Below are 24288 nucleotides of genomic sequence, written 5' to 3' on the forward strand. Positions count from 1 at the left end.
TAGTAGCTCTGGGAGCTATCCCACAGTGCACCACTCTGTTGACGCTCTGGACAGCAGTCCGAGCTTGGATGTTCTGACCAGCCACACAGGAAATGCCCAGGGAAAATTTGACACGCTCCGGCGCCTTGTGGATGTGCTGCAGGACCGCAGGCAGGAGGACAGAGCCCCCCTGCACTGTATCTGCAACCGCCCTCCCCCGCCACAAAGTCCCAAACCCCCCTCACCCAAAGTAACAAGAAGGAGGGGCGACAGGGGCCGTGAAAACTGTCACTGCACCCCTGCAGAGTGCACAAATACAAGAAGGCTCTCATTCCCTAAATGTTGAGAAGTCCTTCCCTTCCTGGCTCACCGAAGCCCCAATCCCAGTTTCATCCCCTAACTGTGTAGTTGATTATTAAAAGTAGTTTGCTGTTAATTACTATTTCCGTCAAGTTTTTCTACAGAAGACTGTCTGTGAAGGGAGGGGGGAAGGGGGTTGTTAATTGCATAGGACAGTCACCTTTACCAGGGTACAGACACGGGGGCAGGATCAACAGCAGGTCACACACACAGTGCAGTCAGTAGGCACCCTGGTCGGTCTGGGAGGTGTTTTCCATGTTCTGTGTGGGTGGGGGGGTACGTGACTTTGTGGCATGCGAGGGCGGTTACAGAACTTATGCAGCGGTCCTTGTCCCAGACCACAGAGCCACGCAGCAGGGGAATCTGTAACCGTCCTCCCCCGCCACAAGGTCACGTAGCCCCCGCACATAGAGTCCCGAAAAGGAGGGATGGCAGGCTCCGTTGAAACAACAAGTCTGGCACTGCAGACCACTCTAGGAGCAGGAGCCTGTCATTCCTCGAGTGTAGAAGCGGTGTTAACATCACTGCACACCCTACCCACCACAGTCTGTGTCCCTGTTTCAACCCTTTAACGCAAATTCATTAATAAAGAAAACGTTGTTAATTAACAATGTTCCATTAACTTTATTTTTAAACGTGTGTTGGAAGGGGGGAAATGTGGTGAACGGGGTATGTAACCGCAGAAGAAAGTCAACAGTAACTGAAGCAGGGGCAGGTTCAGCTTCTCTGTAAAGAAACTGAACAGTCACAGGTTACCCTGCTCCCTGAGGAACCTAGCTTTCAAAGCCTCCCGGATGCACAGCGCTTCCCGCTGGGCTCTTCTAATTGCACGGCTGTCTGGCTGAGCGTAATCAGCAGCCAGGCGATTTGCCTCAACCTTCCATCCCGCCATAAAGGTCTCCCCCTTGCTCTCACAGAGATTGTGGAGCACACAGCCAGCTGCAATAACAATGGGGATATTGGTTTCGCTGAGATCCGAGCGAGTCAGTAAGCTCCTCCATCTCCCCTTGAGCCGTCCGAAAGTACGTTGAATGATGGCAGTTACCCAAGACCACCCTCGACACATTTTTCCCCCAGCATGCATTGTGGGGATAGCTTCCCACAGTGCACCGCTTCCAATGTCTACGCTTGCCCCGTTAGTGTGGACTCACAATGTCGAATTAGTGTCCTTTGTGTGGACACACAAATTCGACTTTGTAAGGTCGATTCCACAAATTCGAATTAAGTTAAATCGAACTAATCTGGTAGTGTAGACATACCCTAAGGCTCCTAAGTACTTATGTTAGAATGGGCCTTAGGCTCCTCAGGCACTTAAGCACTTTAGATATTTTATCCATAGTCCCTTAAATTCATGATCACTTAGTATTTGTTCTTCAGAACCTCTGTCTCACTCAGTGCACAGGATAGACAGTCAATGAGGATTGCTAAGTTTCAGCCTGCTGCTTACTATCAATCCTTGTGTCTGTCCTTATTCGCTTGCCTGTCCTGATCAGTGATTAAGAGAAGGAGTGCAAAAACTGTCATTTGTGCGTTAGTCTCATTCACTCACTGGCATGAGACTACAATCATGCTAAATATCACACCACTGAGCTACCAGAAAATCAAACTACTCCAGGTTCAGGAACCCTGGGAGCCTGTGAAATCATAACATTCCATATAGAACATATCACTATGGGATTTTGTTCTGAAAGTGACTCCAGCCCCTCCCCCACTCAATGTTTACCTAATCTAAGCTTGAATGTCCGAAAAGAACAGAGGAGAAAAAAGATTTTGCTGAGAGATTGAGAGGAAGTGAAGATAAAGACATCTTGATTTGGTTAAATTATAATATATGAGCAGAGAATTTTCATTTCTTAAGGCTTTGCACAACATGCTTTTGTGACAGAAAAATACACGTGGATACAAAATGTGTCTCTTTCCCTCATTCCACTTCATTACAAACTACTTTCACTATACTGCCAATCCATTTTGGGACAAATTCTGCCTCTGGATTTATGCACAGCTTCCAGGGAAATTCACAGGAGTGCCATTGTGAACATGTGAAGATAGAATTTGGTTATTTGCCATCTTTTTATCGAATCCTGACCTTGGTGAAGTCTCATCTTCCAGTCTAAGACATTAGGTCTCCAGTTCAGAACAAAACTTAAATGGAGTAAAAAGGTAGATGAGAATGTTACTCCCCCTGCTAGTAAAGCCTCTGGAGCACCAATCAAACACCAGTTTTAGAAGAATGGTGCTGATGATGAACAGTTCACAATAAATAAGTTATTTGGTGTGTTTAATCACTTTTTTTCATGTTTGTAAATTGTCTACAAACAGACCCAGATTTTCACTAATTTGTTCCCTATTTGAAATCATTTGATAAATGTTTTGGGCAAACATTTTTCAGCCTATGGTTTTGCTTGCTAATGATCTGCTGCTAGTATTGTTTAAAGTGTTTCAACTTTAACAATTCAATATTCCAACTGTGGGACTGGCTACTTAAGTCACATGGTACAATTTCTGTTCTCTGATTGATTGATTGATTGATATAAACTTTATAAATTACTTCTGCAACAAGCCCAAGATTCCCTCTCCACAATCGTTCAGACAAAAGAAACATTCACCTGAAAGTTTGTTTGCCAAAAGCAAATAAATAAATGGGTCCACAAATGGTTGCAGCAACATTCTTTTTAGAAGTCACAAAGATGTCCATGTGTAATTTTCTCACACTATTCACCCAGTTCTAATGCCGACATTAACCTTTCTTCCTGGTATTTCTTTTAATATAATTAATAAATTGACAAAAAAAACTTTTGAAGAACTCCACAGTATTAACTCTGAAAGCTCTTCTGAGAAAAGCAGTGTTTTTATACAGCAGCATCAGTGGGGCTTACCCTTCCAATATATAAACTGTTTAGAAACCAGTATTTTTAATGTGTTATGTCTGTTGCAGTAGTGCCTACAGGTCCCAATCAGGACTGGTTTCCCACAATTCTGTGTGCTAGATTTCTTTTCAAGAGAGCACAAAGTGAAGAAATTGCAGAGGGCATTTGTGCATGACCCTTGACTGTCTAATCCCTAGAAGAAACATATTTTTTTCATAAGTGAGCAACTAGTTACTAATGGCCAAGATATGAGAACTGATGGTGAAAACACTGCTCTTAGCTCAAGTGAAGAGACTGCCGTGGACACGTGCAGAATGTTCTGTGCTATCCCTTTCTTTGCAGTGTTAGAGAAAGATTAGCATTTTTCCTTCTACCATAAGGGGAAAAAATCAGAAGGAGCCATGGAGTGGCATGACAAGAAAGGCAGTGTAGAAGTGCAACATGTTGTAGGTAATCTGGTACACTGCTGGGCTTATTTTTTTAAGCCATTTATTAAAGGTTAGCAACTCTCTCTCGCATGTCTGCATTTCAATGGGAGGGGAAGTATTTTTGCAATAGCATTACATCTCTTCAACACTTTTTAAGGTAAGAAAGAGTGCAGGTTACCTGGGGATAGTGAAGATGCATCTGCAGTGTTGGTATTTTACTCTAGGCATCATCTCTCGTGCATGCCAAGTTGTAGCATGAACATAAGTAGTATAACAGATCTGCAAAATTGATCTGTGTAAGTAGGTCACACCTTTGGGGCTTAATGAATCACTCTCAAGAATGCATTTCACTATTCTTCCTCTAGTGAAGTGTAGAAAAAGCACATGTGGTGAATGTGCTTACTGACTGGAGTAGGTCAAAACCAATGGATTGACTGAAGACCTGTATTTAATCAGAAATTGAGGGTGGAGTGGGGTTTGAGTTGTATTGCCACATAGACCATCCTGTGCAATAAAAGATATAAAATAATTCTGGCAAAATCCTGGATCCATTAAAGTCAATGGGAGCTTTGCCATTGACTTCGATGGAGTCACAATTTCTCCCTTAAAACTTTCTAAGATTTCAAAATAAAGGGTGGATAGTTACTGGATATTAATTATTTCAGGTTAAGTAAAAAAACAAAAATTAAAAAAAAAGAGCTCTGTCCAGAGTTAAATGTGAAGGTCTGATTCCACAAAACACTTAAGCATGTGCTTAACTTTAAGTACAAGTTTAAGTCCCATTGACTTCAACAAAACTTAAATAAATGCTTTAAATGAAGGATGTGCTTAAGTCCTTTGCTGAATTGGGACCTAAATGCCCATTTAGCTAATCAAACATGTAAACTATTTTTTCCCTTTTGTGTAATTCTCTTGGTACTTCCTTTTACATTGGTGCATTCTGAGATGGTGTCATTCTGACATCACAGGTTACATGGCTTGCACTTGATGCTGGAAATGACTAAGATTATTCAGAGGAGAAAAAGAAGTAAAAAGGGGTTCATTTAAACTTTCATCCTGCATGCTCTGAAATGAAATGGGGTGTCTAGCATATATTTCAGGTCTTAACTTAATTTTACATTTTTGATTTGCAGTTTACCTTAAAAACATTTGTATTTAAAGGCATTTGTTGTTGTATTAAATTCTAGATCCTCTAGTCTAGCCAAGCTGTGCTAAGCAGAGTACCATAGGCAAACATATTTTTATATCACCTCTATGCCTCTCTGATTCTGCTTCACCCCCTGGTTTAAATTCTTAGTTGCACCCAGCTCCAGTGCCCGCCAAAGGGAAGCTGGAGATCACTAGAGTACAACAGTGCTCATGCCTTAGAGGTTTACGAGAAGCAGTGGTGTAGAGCTGGCTACACCAGCTCTATACCACTGGAGGACTCTCGGATGCCAGGGAAATCATCAGAGGACCAATTAAGCCAGTTCTATAGACCCTTTGCTCTGCCAGTGTTGCCAAGGGGATGTTTTGGGGCCAAGGATCTGGCCCAATATAATTAGACAAGTACAGTAAAGAGTAGGCAACATGAAATGTCTCATATAAACTGACCTGCTGGCAATTTAGTGGTATTAACATTATTAGGATTTTCCTGGAGCACATTCCATTTTTTGACTTTTGCAAAACTAACTAAACATTTAAATTGGCAAATTACCATTGTTTGCTGATCCCTTCAGAACTATTTTCTGACAGCTCTTTAAATGACTGAAGCTAAATTGGTTGCGTTAGGGAAAATGCTTATGTGCTACACACCCTGAAACTTACTTCCCCGTAAGGAATAAAATAACAGTAAATCTCACAAAAGCACCCATTGTGTACTTACTTTTAGCTCTTGCTATACTGGAATACTATTACAGGCTTAGTCAAAACAGTAGTCTACCAACATTCAGAATACACACATATACAGTAGTTACAAACACTGTAAAGGCTTTATTTATAAACATCTCGTAGAGGCAAGACTCAAGAAAATTAACGTTCACATCACTTTGCAGACTAATGTATAGAATACATACTTCTATGTATCACTTATTCTATACATCACTTTGCAGACTAATGTATAGAATACATACTTCTATGTAAAGGGTATCAGACTATGAAAATGACTGGCAATTGAATTATTTTTGTAAGAAAAGGTAACAAAATACGCTGCTCTAAGTTGAAATCTCTGAGTTTATGGCTTCCACATGAACAACATTTACTTAAGGATTATGAAAAATGAATTATTGAAGATAAAGTGTAAATCACTTGAAGCTGCTTTAATGCAGCTTCACAGAGAGTTGAAAAGTTCTCATTCAAAGCTTCCCGTAAACAAATGTATCATTACAACTAAAATATTATAAAATATTACCTGGCTGATTACAGGTTGAATTTCCACTTGTTATTTTTTAAATTAAATTGTATGTGTTAGTGCATTAAGTTTGAATTATCTTGCCTGATAGTATTCCTCATTTGGAGCAAAATTCACTAATGTATAGTTTCCATCACAAGGTATAGACACTACTTAAGTCCCACTTAAGTGTTTAACATACTGCTTAATTTGTATGTAAATGATGCATAGACCTTGTGCTGGTCTATTGCATAGGGATGAATATCACCCCAACGGTACAATCTCACCCTCTGGAGAAATCTCTTATTGAACTTCCCAGGGATTTGTCTAAGTAAGTGGTGCAGGATCTGGCCGTTAGTCAGTTTATTTTTTTGTTCAAAATACTGCTGTTTCAGATAACAGTTTCTTAGGAAGCATTAACTTAAATTAGTGCTGTGTGTCTTACTCTTGATTACTACGGTATGCCACTTACTATATGCTGTCCGAACCAACACATGCACTTCTGCATTTCAGAAGCCAGAGTAACAAAAAGTTTGTCGTCATAGTAGAAATGGAGACAATTTTGCATTTGAGGGGAATCTGAGCAAGTGCCACTCATACACATGACACAAACATTTCCACAGTAACTAAAGGCTCAGTCAGGGGGAGTTGACAGGGCTCAGCACCCTTCAGAATGGCGCTCAGATACTATAGTGCTAATGGTGGTATAAGAACTTGAACTGAATAGAGAAAAGCAGAAGGAGACAACAAAAACACCAACACCTAAACAACACAAATATGTGACTGTATGAAATGCCATGAAGTTTTAATTCCCATGAATTAAATAGGTCTTTCTACCCCCACATCTTCATAGATCCTCTATTTATTTCTGCATACAGTGACTATAGTTTTGCATTTATTATAACAGATTAAACATATGATATGTAATTTAATCCATGTGTTTAAATAAATAGATTCAAAAGAACAGAATTTCTAACTCAAGAACGTTACTGAGAAATCCAAACAGATATCACTTGTTTTCACGTATAGAACCTCAGGGGACTACAACCACAATAGAAACCTGGTGAGATGCTGTAAACGTCCAAACTTGGAGGAAAGGGAATAGGCACTTTACAAATACCTGAATGCCCACAAATACACCACTGAACATGGAAATTCGGAGCACTTTGCCCACTGTAAACTCTTTTTACGGGATCTAAAACAACACTCAGGAAAAGGACCAACAGAACCCCTCATGAGAAGAAACTAGAATTATAAAACCTGAGTTTTGTTTTTTCTCACAGAAAAAAAACCAAATCAAACAACCCTGTGGGGTTTGAGGATTTTATTTGGGTCTTCTCGTTTTAGTTTGTCTTTTCTATTTCTATTCCACTCTGAAGAATTTAGGTAAACAGAAAATACATTTGAAAGATTTCTGATCTTAGAAACATTAGGCTCTGATTTCACTCTGACGTAGAGCTAGTTGGAAATTTTTTGACAAAACTTTTTTTCATCAAAAATGCCAATTTGTTTAACCTGAGACAATTTGTGATACAGGGTATTTCACTGAATCTCCTGACTTTAAAAGTTTTTGAAAAAAGTCTACATTGTTGCAATGAAGTGTTTTGCTATTTTTAAACAAAAAAATGTTTTTTTCTGGTTCAAAATGACTTTTTGTTTGTAAATTTAAGCTAATTCAACTGAAGAAAAAAAAGATTAAAAAATCTAAAAGGTCTCAATCAAAGCAACACATTTCAATCAACCCAAACCAAACAGTTCTTTGATTTTTTGGTTCACAAAAATTTGAGATTTAAACTTTTTGTCCTGCTTTGGGTTGATAACAATTTTCAGAGTATTGAACATATTTGCAGGATGGGAAAACTATTTCTCAACAAACTCTGCTCTGAAGATTGACCTATAATTTGAATATGAATCTGCATTTGTGAACAAGGTTGTGTACTGTTTGTTACATTAAAATGGTGCTAAACTATGGCATATTTGAGGGATTTGGGCCCACAGTGTTGTTTAGTTGAAACTTCATAATAGGCTGGACTTTGACAAAGCAAATAAGTAGATGAAAGCAGGGTAAGCCTAATTAGTTAGTTGACTGGAGACTCTATTGTTGTGGCACAGTATTTTACTTTAATTGGAAGCTTTTTGTTTTGGACAATATATAAACTTTTTATATTTAAGAATAAATATTCTTACCACGTGAATCATATAGTATGAGTTTTGTGTTTCATTTCAGATTTTTTTTTTCCAGTTTCTCACTTGGTGTTTTCAGTGGGTTTTGGTTTGTTTGTTTGTTTGTTTGTTTTTCTGGGGAAAAAACAGTGGGATTTTTTTTGCTGTGAAAGGTCAAACAACCACAAAAGAAACCCTGTAAAAACAAATTCAGAAGAACCACACACATTCTAGGTCTCCTCAGCTCCCAAATTTAAATACAGATGGAACAAAGACATGAATTCTTTGTCACCTTTGACTAATCCATGTAATGCGTTTTCATATTCATGTTTCCAACCAAGGGCCGATTCCCTCTTACACTAAGTTTCCGTTATACATCTTTAGCTTTGTAAAGGAATCGTAAAGTGGTTGTAAATTACATTCAAATCATATCAATATAAATGTAATTTACACTCACTTTAAGGCCTCTTTTTTCTGCCAGATGGGTGTTAAGAGGTCATAGTGTAAATTAGAAGAATCAGGACTCATGTATTTAGAAAAATGATTAAATTCCCATGTTGCCTCTCATAATTCTTTGTGATATATCACAAGGAGACATTAAGGTTAACTTGGGTCATTGGGTTCATGGGGAATAGTTTTTAGTGTTTTGAAAAACAGTCATTGTGTCATTCACTTTTCTACGGAATAATTCTTAATCCTGACCTCCTTATTCTACCTGCTCCTCTGATCCCTACAATGCTGCAGCTTAATTTTGCTTTGAATTAGCAACCGATTCTTCCATTATCATTTCTCTCACTGTCATGCTATTATTCTCCCATTCCTTTATTTAATTTAACCACATTGCTGCTTTTGGATCTTGAAAATGTATTGTATTGATATGATTTGACTGTTAATCTGCCTTGGAAGAGGTGGGCTAGAATTTCACTCCTTTGAGCTGAAGATCATTTGTGATATGCTATGTCAATTCAGATGTGAATCTGTACAATTTCTGCAAAAAAACCAGGAGTACTTGTGGCACCTTAAAGACTAACAAATTTATTTAAGCATGAGCTTTCGTGAGCTACAGCTCACTTCTTCGGATGCATAGAATGGAACACACAGACAGGGGATATTTATACATACAGAGAACATGAAAAGGTGGAAGTATGCATACCAACAGGCAGAGTCTGAAACCTGTACAATTTCTGTGACAGCTTATTAGTAAACAACTATTAGTGCAGAGTAAGCTAACAGCATCATATTACAGACTCGAAAGTTATATTATCTCATCATATTTCAAAATATGAAAATACTTCTAGATTTAACAAAAAGTCTACATTGTTGCAGGCTGTACCAATAAATAATTGACTGCAACAGAGAGTTCCACATCCCAAAAATCAGGGCACATAACTGATGTCAAGGTCAATTATCTGGTAGCAAAGCACACAATAAAAGGAGATTATTATGATTAGAGAACTAAGCAGAACATTGTGAATTTGGAAGGGCTGGCTGGGAAGATAGCTTTTAGGCTCTTTTTAAACTACCAGAAACATCGTACCCTGGCACAGAGCATCACAAATTAATTCAGAAGCGAATGGAAGAGATAAATCAGTTCTGATGCAATTGTTTGCATCAGTGGGCTTTCTATCCTGAATCTGGAGAACTGTCATAGCATTGCATCCTGTTCAAAATTCTAGATGTCATTTAACAGTATTACCTTCCACTGTATTTATAACACAAAGTATGATTAAAACTGTAGTGGGATTTTTTTTTTAGTGCCATACATTCTGAACTGGAAACCTGGCTGATCTATCCCTATACTTTAAGTCCTTTCTCACAACACATTTCTTCAAGGAATATTGTATACCACAATAATACATAACAAAAAAAAATATTAGGTGCCTTCAAGATGTGCGTATCATTCACCCAGGCTTCTGCATAATCTTACTATCTTCTCCCTAGTCCTCCCCTCCCTAAATCTCTTATTAAATCTCCCTAGTCCTCCCCTCCCTAAATCACCCTTGTCCTCTCTAACACTCCTTTTCTACTTTTTCCTGTTGTTCCAGTTTTAATCCTGGGACTAATCCTGGAAACCATCGCTACTGAGGGCAGGGCTCGCTACTAACCCACATATGGCCTGATTAAAAATGCTCTGAGGCCAATGAACGGAGTCCGATTGTTTTCAAAGAGTTCTGGAATCAGGCCCATTGTTAATCAAAGAGTACAGTACGTGGCTGGTAATTCTATGTTCAATAGTAAATCCTAGGTGTGTTAGCAAGATTTTGCAGATTGCTCCCTTAACTTGTAAACTCTTCAGGTAAGGAGAACTGTCCATTTGTTTGAAAAACCATCATGGTACTACATTGAAAAAAACAGCAACAGCAATAATAATACTTACCCCACAGTAAAAAACTGCCTCATCTCCTGTCTTCGAGACCTCATCAGTTGTTTATATTCTCCAATACGCAGTTTCTTGCCATCAACAATACAGGTGCGTTTTGGTCGAGGTTTGTATTTGTAGTTAGGGTACTTCTCTAGATGGATTTTACTTAGCCGTGCCTGTTCTTCATAGTAAGGTTGTTTCTCTTGATTAGACATGGATTTCCAGCGAGAGCCTATATATAAAAACATGATGCTCAAGCAAGGCAGAGTGAGTTCTAGTTATAGGCATTGAGAAACACACTTTTTTTTTTTTGGCCACCTTGTATAACAAGTTCACCAGCATTTAAAAAAACTGTCTTTGGCCAAGATTTTCAAAAGTGATTAGCTATTTTGGGCACCCAATTTGAGACACCTCAAAGGGGCATGACTTCCAGAGAGTGCAGATCACCCACTTTCTGAAAATCCAGCTCCTTTAAATTGTTTCCAGTCAGACACCTAACAATTGAGTCATTTAAAATCAATAGTTGCATTTGAAAATATGGATCTTGTGTCCATAACAATTTTTTTCAATTATTCTTTACAATATTGACCTTTTGACCTGAGAATAATTCTGTGAGCTATTTATTAAAATGCACATCACTAGAGTCAGGTTGGGTCTACTGTCATTTTGTTGATCTTAAAAGCTTATCACATTGGTCATGTATGCATGCTTCTCCAAGAGTTCTTAAGAACATAGCTTATAAATTTCTAATAATGGATATTAATACTGTGCTACTTAGCAAGGAAAACTTATGAAAAGCTCACATTCACAGAATTACAAACAACCCCTTACTAATAAGACGTCTTTAATTTAGTTGCACTTTGATACAACCTTGGCATACTATTAGCACTCTCCAATATTTTAAATCCTATTATGCATATTTTTGTCTGGCCAGATGAAATGAATGTATTGAACTGCACTTAGAAAGTTATTTTTTTAAAGGAAAGCACATTTGCAGTTATATACACCACTTTAAGTATTGTAAACGTTCATTGAAAGCTGAGCCAATAAAAGTAGTAAAAAATTCTAATACAGTTTATACAGGAAGAGGAAAAACTATTCAGCTCCCTTGTATTGTTTATAAAGAATGATCTAAACACTTGGAGAGAGGGTAGGTTTTGGGGGGTTGTTTTGGGTAAGCAATGCAGAAAGTAGCTTTTTGGTGTCTTTCAGCTGGATAAAACTATTACAGCTGCGGTAACCGTGGGTGGAAGCTATTCTTTTACCAAGATTTTTCATACATCAACAAATGGAAAAGTTGTATAAATATTATCCATAGCCAGCAATGTTCTGTGTCAGTTCTAATAATTCAGACTCTTTTCTCATTGTCCTGGAAAAGTTGCACAGATATTATATGGAGATAGACTTATTTATGACAGGTTAATTCTATGGTTAACAAACACACGATTGCTGGCACTTCTGATATATTTATGCTGAAAGTTTACATTTTAATGAATACAGTTACTATATTCCTAATAGTTTTTTCACAGAATGCACACAAATAATATAGATTCCCCATGGCTGCCAACATTGAAACAGTGCAGGGTTTATACAAAACTGAAAGGCTATTCATATAACTTATTTAAAATGGCAGACAAAAATATGAGAACTTCTAAGTGAGATACTAAAAGTTTTAGGACAGAGTAACATTTATTTCTAGAATGTCTTTTTGCCTCTGACAGAAATAACAAATGCACGAGAAACAGCTTTGTTAAAAATGCACTTCAACTCAAAAGTTTACAATAAAATGATTACAGATGAAACTTGATTTTTACTGTTATTTATTATGAGTTACATTCAGAATCCATCTTTCACTTCAAAGACTCAGAGAACAAATATATGTTTTAACATTTCACCACTCATTCTCACGTATGTTTCTAATTCTCCAGAGAGGTCATTGACTCACAATGTCTAAAAAAATCAGCCAATTTATTTGCACAGTGGCAAAACTCATGTATTGGCGTATGCCCATATCACATGTGTATACACGTTAAATATTACTTCTGAATTGTTAATATTAAGTAATATTTTAATTGTGTAATGCAAGTGTTTCCTCCTATTTTTTCTTCTAACATCGATATATGTTTCATTAAAACATTACCTTATTTTTTAAAGAAAATATGCATTGAATATATGCTCTTTCAGGTGTTATGAAACTTGCTGACCAATAATTCATTTCTGACTTTTAATTCTCTGACATGAATTTTTATCTTGGATTTGTATTAAACATATTTCCAAAATTATTAATGTTACCATAAGAAGCACAGTTTCCATTTGCATGAATTGTGACCTCTTGAGTTCAAATTATTTCTGATGTGATCATGCAATGGGTCACTTTACCCAGGAGCCATTGTTACAGTAAACTGGCAATTGGGACAGCCCTAGCTGAATGAAGGAGAATACACAGAGGGGACACTGGGCTGTCCCTCCCTTGCAGAGTCTCTGCCATTCATTAGCTAATAGGGGAAGGAAAGGAGCTGATTGGTCCCTCACCCTACCCTAGCCTGAGCTAAGTGGAGCCTCTTTTTGCTACATTCCCAGCAGCCCCATCCTCTCTACCCCGTACCAATAGCCTCGGAGCTGTGTTTTATGGATACAGCAGATCTGACCAATCAGCTGTTTTGGGGTTAGGAAAGAAATTTTTTCTTCCTGTTGGCACCTGGGAAGTTTTTCGCCTTCCTCACAGCACCCTGGAGGCACAGTTAAGTTAAATAGTAATAGGATTTAACAATTGATGATAGTACTTGGAAAGGATGTTAGTTCTTCACAGTTTGTGGGTGGTTTCCAGTGTGGTTAAAAGGAATGGCTCCCAGAAGTAAAAGACCTGAGATTTTTATTGACGGGCCTTGTGCTTGTGGGATAGCGGAAAATCTTATGGCCTTCACGGGCCAAGGTCCTCTCCCCAACTCCCCTGTTTTTTAGTATCCCCGGTCCTGCTTACGCAGGAAGGGAGGTGATAAGACTCAGAAGAGCATGTTGAGTCATAGGCCAAGATAGTTATATGGAGTATCCATGTAACCCGTATTGGAACCACTTAAAATGCTGGTGAGAGTATGGGTGACAGGATGGGTAGTGCCCCTGTGTTAAGTTTAATAAATTGTGGCCTGTTCCTAAATATCCATCCCTGCATTTGTCCTCATTCGCCGCCACATCTACATCAGTCACAATATATTTATTGTCTGGTACTCACCTAGGATTTTGCTAATATTGGAGTTGTGCATGTCAGGAAAAGCTTGGAGAATTTTTCTGCGTTCATCCTTTGCCCAAACCATGAAAGCGTTCATTGGTCGCTTGATATGCGGTTCACTACTGGCTCGGCCCCGTGCGTCCCTGTAGACTCGAGCTTCAGCCACAGTGGCACCTCCTGTTGGCCAACAATAATACTGCTGTAGTTTAGCTGCAGAGCCATTCATTGCTTTACTTCCTGTAATATCAAGGCAGGAAGAAACAAGATGGATGCAAAGCATTATTATTTTGATTACAAAAACAACTTCCTATGCCTTCTTCATTTTAGCTTCATTTTTTTTCTCTCTCTCCCCAACTCCCCCTTCTTGCTTCCAGAGCTATAAGAGGAGATAAAATAGACCTAATTTCATAATTCCAATGTAATCTTCCGAAGGCAATCTTAACAAGATCTACAATACCTGTATTAGCCAACAAATTGTTTGTATTGAAAATTATATTTTTCTTCTGTCAAGGTACCAAAGACTAGACCAAGTTCCAGTTCTGGGTTCTACTACTGCGTGTACATTTTGTACGCTCCATGGGTGCATGTGTATAAAAGTTACACGTGAAGATCATCTGTGATGTAGAACTGCTCACACAAGTACTTCACAATGACTCTGCTGCTTGTGCAGTGGAACATAGCCAAACATTTCATAATAAATTATACAGCATATTCTTAATCTGTAGGTACATGTTGCACATTATATAGGTCTGATTCTGCTGGGGGCTGAGCATCCTCAATTCAAATTTATTTCAATGACAGCATCTTGCAGGATTAAGCCACGCATCTGTAATACGGTAGTTTGCAGTCAACGGGTATGCATGCTAATACCAGAGCAATAGGTTGGTGTGACTAGTACATTGGGTTCCCCTTGACAATGATACTTTAGTGAATCCTGATGGCCTGCCATTACCCACCTCCAATTCAGCTGTGCGTGCTCTAACCTGTGATGGATCTTGGGCTGCACCCAAGCTCAGTTTTCTTGACAACAAGCAGTCTAAGCTTTACTGTACATTAGAGTGCACACAACTGAACATCAGGTGGTAGGAACTGCCTGATATAGCTGAGATGTGATGTCCTTGTCCTGAAACTTTTGGAATCATAATTGTAAATTACACTTTTAAGGCTGGAACATAGCTGTGAACACAGAGGAAGAAAAGGTTGTACAGGAGAAAAGTGACACAATTTTATTGTAGGCTTCCACACTCTACACTCATGTTATCCACTGCTTTGATAAAAACAAAAAGGTGATTGTGTCAAAACATGACAATAAATTAGCACAATAAAATGCCTCATTATTTTTCTGTAGCAGTGTGAAGGTAATTTATATCAAACAAAAATATAAGGTCAGATACTTAGCTTCTGCAAAGTGTCGTTGTTCTATTGTCTTCAATGACTGGCTTATAGTTTTTAATTATGTAGAATCCTAATTTTGCTAATTTACTGGGAAAACACCATACTTTATATACACAACAATTTAATTCCATGTAGGCAATTCATTTACATGAAAAAAGTCTTAGCACAGAGGATGCATAACTAATACACTACCTTTTTGCCACCATGCCCACAGTACATTAATTTCATTTAAAAGGCACTGACCATACAGGATAAATTGATTTCACTTTATATGGCGTTGACAGCCATGTTTATTGTGCAGTGAAATGTAGTGTAGTTTCAAGCGGACAATATCCATCAACACAGGGCAATATGCTGACTGCTGGGCCAGATGAAGACATACATTACCCTGGAAGCAAAACACTCATTCGGATACGACAGTGTCTTCTCCTGAGGATCACTGTGGAAATTTATGATGCCCTCAATGCCATTACTTTACAACTGACACTGATTCAGCAATTTATATACTTACATGTGTGCACATAAAAGAAGACAGGTTTGCAGCAAATGTCAGATGCAAAAATATTTTAATATTATTCTGAGTTAACTACTGTGCCACAGGTGTTCAGCATTTACAGATGGTTACAATTGCTGCTCTCTCTCTCTTTTGCAATAGGGAGTAGTGGTTTTGCTGAGTGAAGATAAAGATGTGCTTTTAGGACTTAATCCAAAGGCAACTGGAGTCAACAGGAGCCCTGTCTTCAAATGGGCTCTTGATCAGACTCTTCCTGCACGTCATCTCAAATAGAATATATCTTTATTTTAAAATTAGGATATTTTTAATTGGGGTTTCCTATGCTACTGTGGTTTAGTGACTTAATTCTAATAAGTAGGACTGACACAAATAACAGAAAAATGTATATATAATTATTCAATTTTTTTAAAATACCAACATTTGCAACAACTATGCTATGATAATGCAGCATTATGAAGCTAGTTGACAAATGAAAAATATATGAATAATTATTCTATACAAAATTGTCAAAATTTGCAACAAGTTATTCAATCAGCTCCACTGATAGAAAAGGAAAAGAGGGGAAAAAATAGTTCTACCCAGCTGATTGATAAGGCAATTTCCTGAATTTCCTGAATTCAGTTTAAGTACAGTATCTTTGGGTCCATTGTACTAAACACAAAGTTCATGAATTATTGTGGGCCAGGATTTGATGTAACCGCTCTAGAGTGGAGATGTGATGGAAGGCCAATAGTGAACAATGTGTCAGACAAGAATAGACTTTTGGGACAATGCGTGTGAAGTGGATTTCCTGGTAGATATATAGTGGATGGGTAAATGCAAATCCCCCACCTCTGGTTATGCTAAAACCGAGCCTTTTGAAGCTTTGCTCTTAGGAGTGGACTTTTTATCTGCTGATTACCTGTTATACAAGGCCATGATCAAAGATCCAAGCTATATAAAGTAAAGCCTAAGGGCTTGTCTACCCTTGAAATGCTGCAGCAGCACAGATGTAGAGCTTCAGTGTAGACACTACAGCGACAGGAGGGGCTCTCTTGTTGACGTAGTTAGTCCACCTCTCCACCTCCCCGATTTAACTTCTGAGTGTAGATCTGGCCTGAACTATTCATGGTTGTTCTGGTTTTGAATCTGAGACAGTTATGAACTTGTAACCATATGGAATGCCCAGTTGTGGATTTTGAAGGATTAACACCTAACAGAACCTGAGATTAGGGTCACCTCTGATAAATATTTTTGTGTGTGTGTAGGTTCTTTTATTATTTTTAATGTGTTTTTCTTTAATGCTTTCATCTTAAGAATAAATGTACTTACTTATAAAAAGAGCTGTGTAGTAACTAGTGACTACTGTCAATTACAATTGTTAAAAGCCTCTGAAGAGAAAACAAGGCACAGAAACTGGCTTGTTTAGGCAGTTTGGCTTGCTGGGAATATATATTGTTGACAGAGAACTATGCAGCCTAGAAAAAAACCCAGTCAGGATGGAGAGAGATATGGGTTTCTACTCAAGAAAGGGGACTGCTGAGGATCTAGGAACCTAAAAGTGGGTGCCCTTGGTGGACCATGGAGGGTAAATACAGGTGTAGTTGCCCTGAACTGTGACATGTATAATGATTTTACACCTTCTACCTTCATGAACATGCTCCTTGTTATAGTCCAATTCAGCAAAGTGCTTAAGCACATCCCTAACAAAGCGCATAAATGGTCCTTGGAACTACTCACATGCCTAAGTACTTAGCTGGATCAGTGTCAATGAGCTTCCTTCCCACCTTCCTGCCAGCTTCCCTCAAGCCTGGCACAGACTGAAGAGAGTACAAGTGGCCCAAATTTATGGGAGGGTTTAATCATGAGGGAGTGGCCACAAACCTTCCAAGAATTTCTGTTTACCTGAAATGGGGAAAAGGGGGGTCTATCTATCCTTGGGCCAAATGCTGCACTCATACATTCCACCACCACTATACAAATAAATGGATTTGTCACAGAAGAACTAAGAAAGGCTGCGGGGTGTGTGTGTGAAATCTTTTCTCAACCTACTGGTACGATGCAGATGGCTGCTTAACAGTTTCACTGCCACTACAGCCCATTACTATACGCCGGGCCCTCCCCCATCATCAGATTTTAGGCCCGTAGATCCACACAGTGGTGGATCTACTGGCCCATTCCTGGATTGCCTCACAAGCTCCTTCCCTGCTGCTCCCTTGCAGTATTTCTGAAGTTAAATTTCCCTGTTCTCACGAGACAGGTGACACTGCTGCCCAACTTCACATTCCCTGCCATATTTCCAGTGATATTGCTCCACTCCAACAGCATAAGCAGAAGGGAGCATCTGGCTCCTTATGTCTGTAATTACAGTATAATGATCAATAATTAAATAAAGGAGGAAACTACTATAGTCTGAAACAATTGCATGCAAAACATGCTCATAGAACACCATAGGGGGATCAGGAAAACAACCTTTAGCTTTGAGCACTGTATACAAATGAAAAGAGTTACTTTGGAGAGGTACAATGCATCATATAGTCTCTAAAAGTAAAACACTGAATTCCCTTGTTATGGTCAGCTTTTGTGCCTGCAGGAGTAACCAAGATAATAACACCACACAAATTTCAAAACTGATTTAAAAAAAAAAAACTTAGTATTTAAAATACAATTGTCTTGATTTACATAACTGCTACACCATGCCAGTTACAAGCGACTGTGTTTATATACAGTTGGCATGGTTAGGAAAAAGCTCTATAAATTTTTGATTGCACCAATATGTACAGTTGGCCAATGGGTTTGTCTTTAGGTCTTTCTAATAAAGTTTTGGCCTGATCCTCTGGTTCTGATGCAGGAAAAAGTCCAATATACTTCAATATGACTTTTGTAGGACTGAATTCTTTATTTGGAGAGATTATAATTTGGAATAGGAAGATGAAACTATAATCCTTGTAATCTACTTTAATTTATTTTTTTAGAAAACAATCCTTAATTACAGTAGTAGTAAACTGCAAACATCTCAAAAAGGACACAAAGCTTGTGATGCATCTCCTTTGAGCAAGTCCATACCCGAAGGATTGGAAAAGGCAGCCGAAAAAAGTTGAGCTTTTCTCTGCTTGATCTTTGAGTGACTATGAGGCCCAAGGGCTCTCACAAAAGAATCTGTGCAAAATGAGCTTCTAAAAATAATTAACAATCACCCAACCTGTCTGTCCTGTGTCCCACAAGTGCAGGAGTATGTTCAACATACTGTACATTACAGAAAATGCTTCTGTTTGCAAAAGGTATTATAACCGGAGAGCAAAAATTCTTAATGTTCACTGAGGCTATAACTAAGGCTTTAATGATATAAAAGACACAGATGTAAAATGTGGTCTTGCAGGTTGAAACCCATAACAATAACAATATTTCAAACTGCAAGCCAGCTCTAAACAACTTCAGCCTGTCAATCAAATATCAAAAAAGCTCTTTCACCCACAGACAGAATTTCAACAAGTTTTACAAACCACGTTCTTGTTTTGTGCTGATAGTTACAATAATGAGTGATCCAGAAACAAAAGAGAGACTATTCTGGAATTTGAAGAGCAAAGGATATGGAAGACTGTAAAGTGGTAGGGATTTTAGTTCTGGTTCATAGGGAGAATTTACTCATCATTATCTAATAAAATCCCTCTGCAAAATAATATGTACAAAATACATTACTAACTGGGGGAAAGTTAAAACAATTGTGTGTCTGTGGTGACTAATGGGCCATTCACCAGTGTACTGTTCATACTGTTCATAATAGTCACAGAATGGCAGTTTGACTTCCAGAACGAGGAGTTTGGTTGCGATTCAAAATTTTTACAAAAACAAGATTTGGCTGCCCTATTGGCTTAGTTGGCAGGGAAATCTCCTCTTCAGCCCAGCAGAGGCTGGGGCTATACTAGAAGTGACACTTTCAGCTTCTAAGGGTGTAGGGCTGTTTTGCTTTCCAGCTCCTTCAGCTTCTGTTGGGCTGAGCCATGGATGAGATAATACAAAACACAGAGCAGATTGGACGACTGTGATCACTTTTTGTAGCTGCACAGTGTTTAACTCCTCCGGAGGAGTTAAATTCAGGATTAGCGTAGGAAGACTATACATGGTCAATGGATAGTAAAAAATGAAGGGGAAGCTAAAATACTATGGGCTTGATCCGGACAAGCACTTAAACTTTAAAAAATCTTCTACAACTAGATGAGGCAAAGTGTTTTTCTAGGGGGCTAGATAGGGGAGAAAGAGGGTGCTTTCCGTGGATAGGGCTGGGAAGAAATTTGGTCAGCATCTGGACAGAGGAGAGGGTGGGGAAAAGTATTGCCATGTGAGTGGGACGTTGGGAAAACTGTACTGTAACTTTTGACATATTGTTTGTTTGTTGTTTGCCTGTATCTGTTTGTCTGTCTTTACTTTTAGACTGTAAGCTCTTTAGAGCAGGGATGGTCTTCTGTGGCTGAAATCATGGCTCTGTTGAAGTTAATAACAAAACTCCAATTGACTTCAACATCTCTCTGATCCTTTATAGCCTCCAGGTGCTGTCCTGCCCTGCCCTCTTTTTGGGCAAATAGGAGACTCTGGTGGCCACATCATAAAATACTTCATGCCAATATGAACTACTAGCATTGCTATTGCTGGTTACAGGAGTGACGCTGAGGACTGAATGGGCATTGAAACTGGAATTGTACACTTGTTCTCAGAGATGGATCCCCCCAGAATATAGGTAAGGATAAAATAGGGTAGAGTGAAAAAAATGACTTTGCAACTCTCTGTTCTGCATGTCTTCTGTGGAGAGAGGATGGCAGCCTCCAGTACAGCTTATCTGATATTTTTACAAGCATTACAAACAAAAACACATCTGAAATTAATGGATGGCCAAAAGCTTTAGAGAGTTGAAAAATACAACAAATACCTTTTCATTGAATGAATATTTTTAGATACAAATTCATACGGCTGATTCTGCAAAATGTGACAAAATTTTCTGCTTGATAGCAGAATATAAAGACTGATCCAAGTTAGGGCCTAGGTTTATAGACATGTTTCTTATCCCTTCTCTGCCTTTTTACCTCTTTATTTTCTTTATATCCCAATCCACACGTAGATGACACTTTATTACCAGCAAGGAAGGTAGAATATATGGGCACTTAAGAGCCACTGTCAAATCCTACTTCCATCAATTGTCTGGTGTGAGACGCTCTGCAATGCTAACAACGGAACAGAGAAATCACTAGCCCAAGGGGTGTGAGGTCTGTAGTCACTCTGAGGCACAGGTATCCTGCATGGCAGTGTCTGCTCACCAGGCTGCCTTCATTCCAAACACTAAACAAATATTATTCAGCTGGGATTCTAAGGTCCAACATTTCTCATGAAGAGTACTTGGAGCCTGGAAGGGAAAAGAACCTGAGGAAAGTATGACTGATTTATTAAATTAATTGTAACATTTTAATAGGATCTAAAATATTTCACCTCCGAAGACATATAAACATGCTAAGTAAATGCTAAGAATTAAAAACATACTGTAGCAGAGGCTAAAACCCCTCTCTTATATTAATGCAACACTCAGTTATGATATTCTTAGCAAGTGTTACTGCAGATAATGCTTCTATTTTCCCTATTAGAGACTCCATTCTCTTTAAACATCAACAAGAAGAACCAAAACGGAATTCCCTAAGGTCAGCTCTGAGGAAACATAAACCTCTAATTCAATAACTCTGCTACTGCACTGAAAAAGGCCTTATTATTGCAACATCCATATGGAGTCAATTGGACATTAATGACTAATCAATCCCTCCCTCTTCTATTCTACTTATAGTGTCACAAACCGTGTTTAGATTAGCCCATTTCCTGCTTAGGATCGCTCAAGATGTCTTTTGTTCTTTCAGGGCTGGCCTGATGGAGGCAGCTTAAACAAACACACGACCCAAGTGGAGCAGGAGTTATAAACTGCCATATGTGAATGAACAAAGGGGCCATACTAAAGCCTTTTGTGGTATTTGTTAATGTTTTTCATCTGAGCTTAAAAAGACCTAATGACTTTGCGGTGAGCTGATGCATGTGGCTCGTGGCTTTGCAAAATGAAGGAAATTCTAAGCCAGTTATATATCAGCATATATTTTCCAAAGTCCCTTGTTTTCAGCTTTGGTGACAGTGAGTTTCCTTTTTATTACATTTGCTTTACATATGCAAACAAAATGCTTTATCTTAATTAAAACAGAGCATTGATGCACTTGAACACCTACACAAGTTACATGCTTTTTTCTCCATTAAAAAAATGAAAAGTGAAATATTTTTTGTGTGTAAAATAAAATCAAGTCTTCTAAGTTTTATCAGTTGTAGCAGTTCACTCAGCAGTGTAAGTGCTGATTTGTGACTTGAATTTAAACTCAAACAATATTTTTAAATAGGCTATTATCACCTCCACAAACAGCAAGCAGTTTTGTCCAAATCCACAAAGTTCAAATGAATCAAAACCCTTAAATGCAGCTATTTTCTTGATGGTTTACACAAAAAGTTTAGATTACTTGACCACATTTTATGGCAAAACTAACCCTTATTGAAATGTGGCATGGTATACACTCGAAAACAATGAAATCATCTATTAAATAATACAGAACTGTGTTAAATTACTGTACAGAGTCTGATTTAAGCCCACAATGGTAAGGTTATTTCTAAGTGCCGTAACACAAATTGAATGAAAAATGAGTCTTTGGGGACCCGAGAAACTTCTAGGTACAAAGGACACTGAAGTAGCCTTGATTTTATATTTCTGGAAAATAAATGAATTAACTGTAATAAAAAGTCTTTGCATTCACATAGCAATTTTCATTGGAGGAACTCAAAATGCTTTACAAACAGATGCAAAAGCCCCCTCTTGAAGTAGGTATCATTAAACCCATTTTACTGAGGGACAAAGTCAGAGTTGCAGGTTATACCATTTGCCCAGTGCCAGTGAATAAAGTGGAATTCTCAGTCACCAGGTCTATACATTTTATACATTGCGTCCCTATTGATATCATTTTTTGCATTTCATGTTTATTTTGAAATTAAAGTATTAACTGTCACAGATTAGATATGCAGGGAGAAACAGTTTATAATGCTTGTTATTATTACTATTATTAAAAGGTATACAGCACACTCCTCTGATATTGTAGTTGCTTTTTTGGAACAATGATGATAACTAAGTGGCATTATTGTTATTATACCAATCAGTTTCAAAGCCAAAACAATACTAATTCACATGAAAGGGATATTTTATTTGATAGCAGATTAGGCCTTTAAGAGCCAATATATCATCAGTGGAACGGATACCGACATGATTTCAAACACCTCCTGACATGATGATACCTATATGATTTATAAAGCATGATATAGATTTTTAAAACACAGGGACATATTTTACAGTCTTTACTCAGACATGATATCAAACAAAGTTTTGCCAAAACTAGATCCACCAGATTTGGACCGGTTCATATCTTGGCCATTATTTATTTTATTTTGTTTTATTTTAAGATGGAGAACAAAGAATGACAATTTACTCTAGAGAATAATGGAAGCACAACTTCAAATTTGACATATACTTTTTTTTAGGTAGAGATGAAGAAAATAAGGGTCTGAAGTCTGATAATAAGCAACTTTTCTTGCCTCTGTACAACAAAGATATGACTTCAAACAATTAAACTACAGCATGGTTTATAAGGAGATATTCTGTGTTGACTTACTGGGAGAGAAGTTGTATGCAGCACAATTGTAGCCATGTCAGTCCCAGATATTAGAGAGACAAAGCTGGGTGAGGTAATATCTTTTATTGGACCAACTTCTGTCGGTGAGAGAGACAAGCTTTCGAGCCACACAGAAATTTGCAGTACAAACTACCTAAAGTCATGTCCAGTGTGGAATAACTGTCGGTATCTAAGCAACTCTGAAATGCAGAGCATTCCACCAAAAGATTTTAACATCTATTTTGGAATCATTACATTAATGGCTCATTTATAGCATTCAATCCACAAACTGATCTGACACTTCCTAGCATATATCATAATTCAGTGTATCAATATCAGTAATTCTCTTCTATCCAGTGTTTGCTGTTCTTACGTATTCTGTCACATCTATAATTAGACTGCAAGAACCTCGAAGCAGAATGTGTGTGTGTCTCATTTCTTTTTTGCCTAGCACATTTAGGGGGTAGTAATAATAATTATAATAATCAATAGTATAATAGATAAATAATAAATGATGATGAAGGAGAAGCAACAGCTGTAGTACAAGGGTATGAGCTCAAAGTTAATACATATTAGAAAATCTTTGGAAAACTCATAGGAATAATTTTTCAAATGGGTTGCACCTACCTATCCAGGATTTGTGGGTGAAAACAGGAAAATGCTCTTACAATTTGGGTAACTGTATGCAAAAATACCCATTTACCATTCCCTGATTTGTGTTAAAAAATATGGGATTTTTTTAACACAAAAAAATGTGTCCATACAAATATTGCAAGCTCAAGTTTGCATGAGCATTTGAAATGTAACCTTTGATCTGTAGTTAGATGCTATATTTAAAATGTAATAATTTAATATTTTCAGGAACTAAGAAAGACACTCAAATACTCTGAACACACATTCTTGTCTAACTGCTTAGA

General features: G+C 38.0%; 1 protein-coding gene and 2 long non-coding RNA genes across 9 annotated transcripts in view; 2 read left to right on the top strand and 1 right to left on the bottom strand.

The window, feature by feature from the left end:
* The window catches only part of LOC120402986, a 61224-nt gene that overhangs the window by 19893 nt on the left and 17043 nt on the right, over positions 1 to 24288 (top strand). The window lies entirely within an intron of this gene.
* Positions 1 to 24288, bottom strand: part of SOX6 (SRY-box transcription factor 6) — a 501080-nt gene that overhangs the window by 7879 nt on the left and 468913 nt on the right. For all 7 annotated transcript variants that reach the window (XM_039533636.1, XM_039533631.1, XM_039533632.1 and 4 more), the window contains 2 exons: positions 13757 to 13990; positions 10543 to 10759 (listed from right to left, as the gene is read on the bottom strand). In XM_039533636.1, coding sequence (XP_039389570.1) covers positions 10543 to 10759; positions 13757 to 13990 — 451 coding nt within the window. The remainder of the gene's footprint in view (positions 1 to 10542; positions 10760 to 13756; positions 13991 to 24288) is intronic.
* Positions 10412 to 21754, top strand: LOC120402991. The gene is made up of 3 exons (XR_005597407.1): positions 10412 to 10461; positions 20182 to 20376; positions 21536 to 21754. It is a non-coding gene; the product is annotated as an uncharacterized LOC120402991 (long non-coding RNA).

The sequence above is a fragment of the Mauremys reevesii genome, linkage group 4, assembly GCF_016161935.1.
Source record: "Mauremys reevesii isolate NIE-2019 linkage group 4, ASM1616193v1, whole genome shotgun sequence".
Lineage (NCBI taxonomy): Eukaryota > Metazoa > Chordata > Testudines > Geoemydidae > Mauremys > Mauremys reevesii.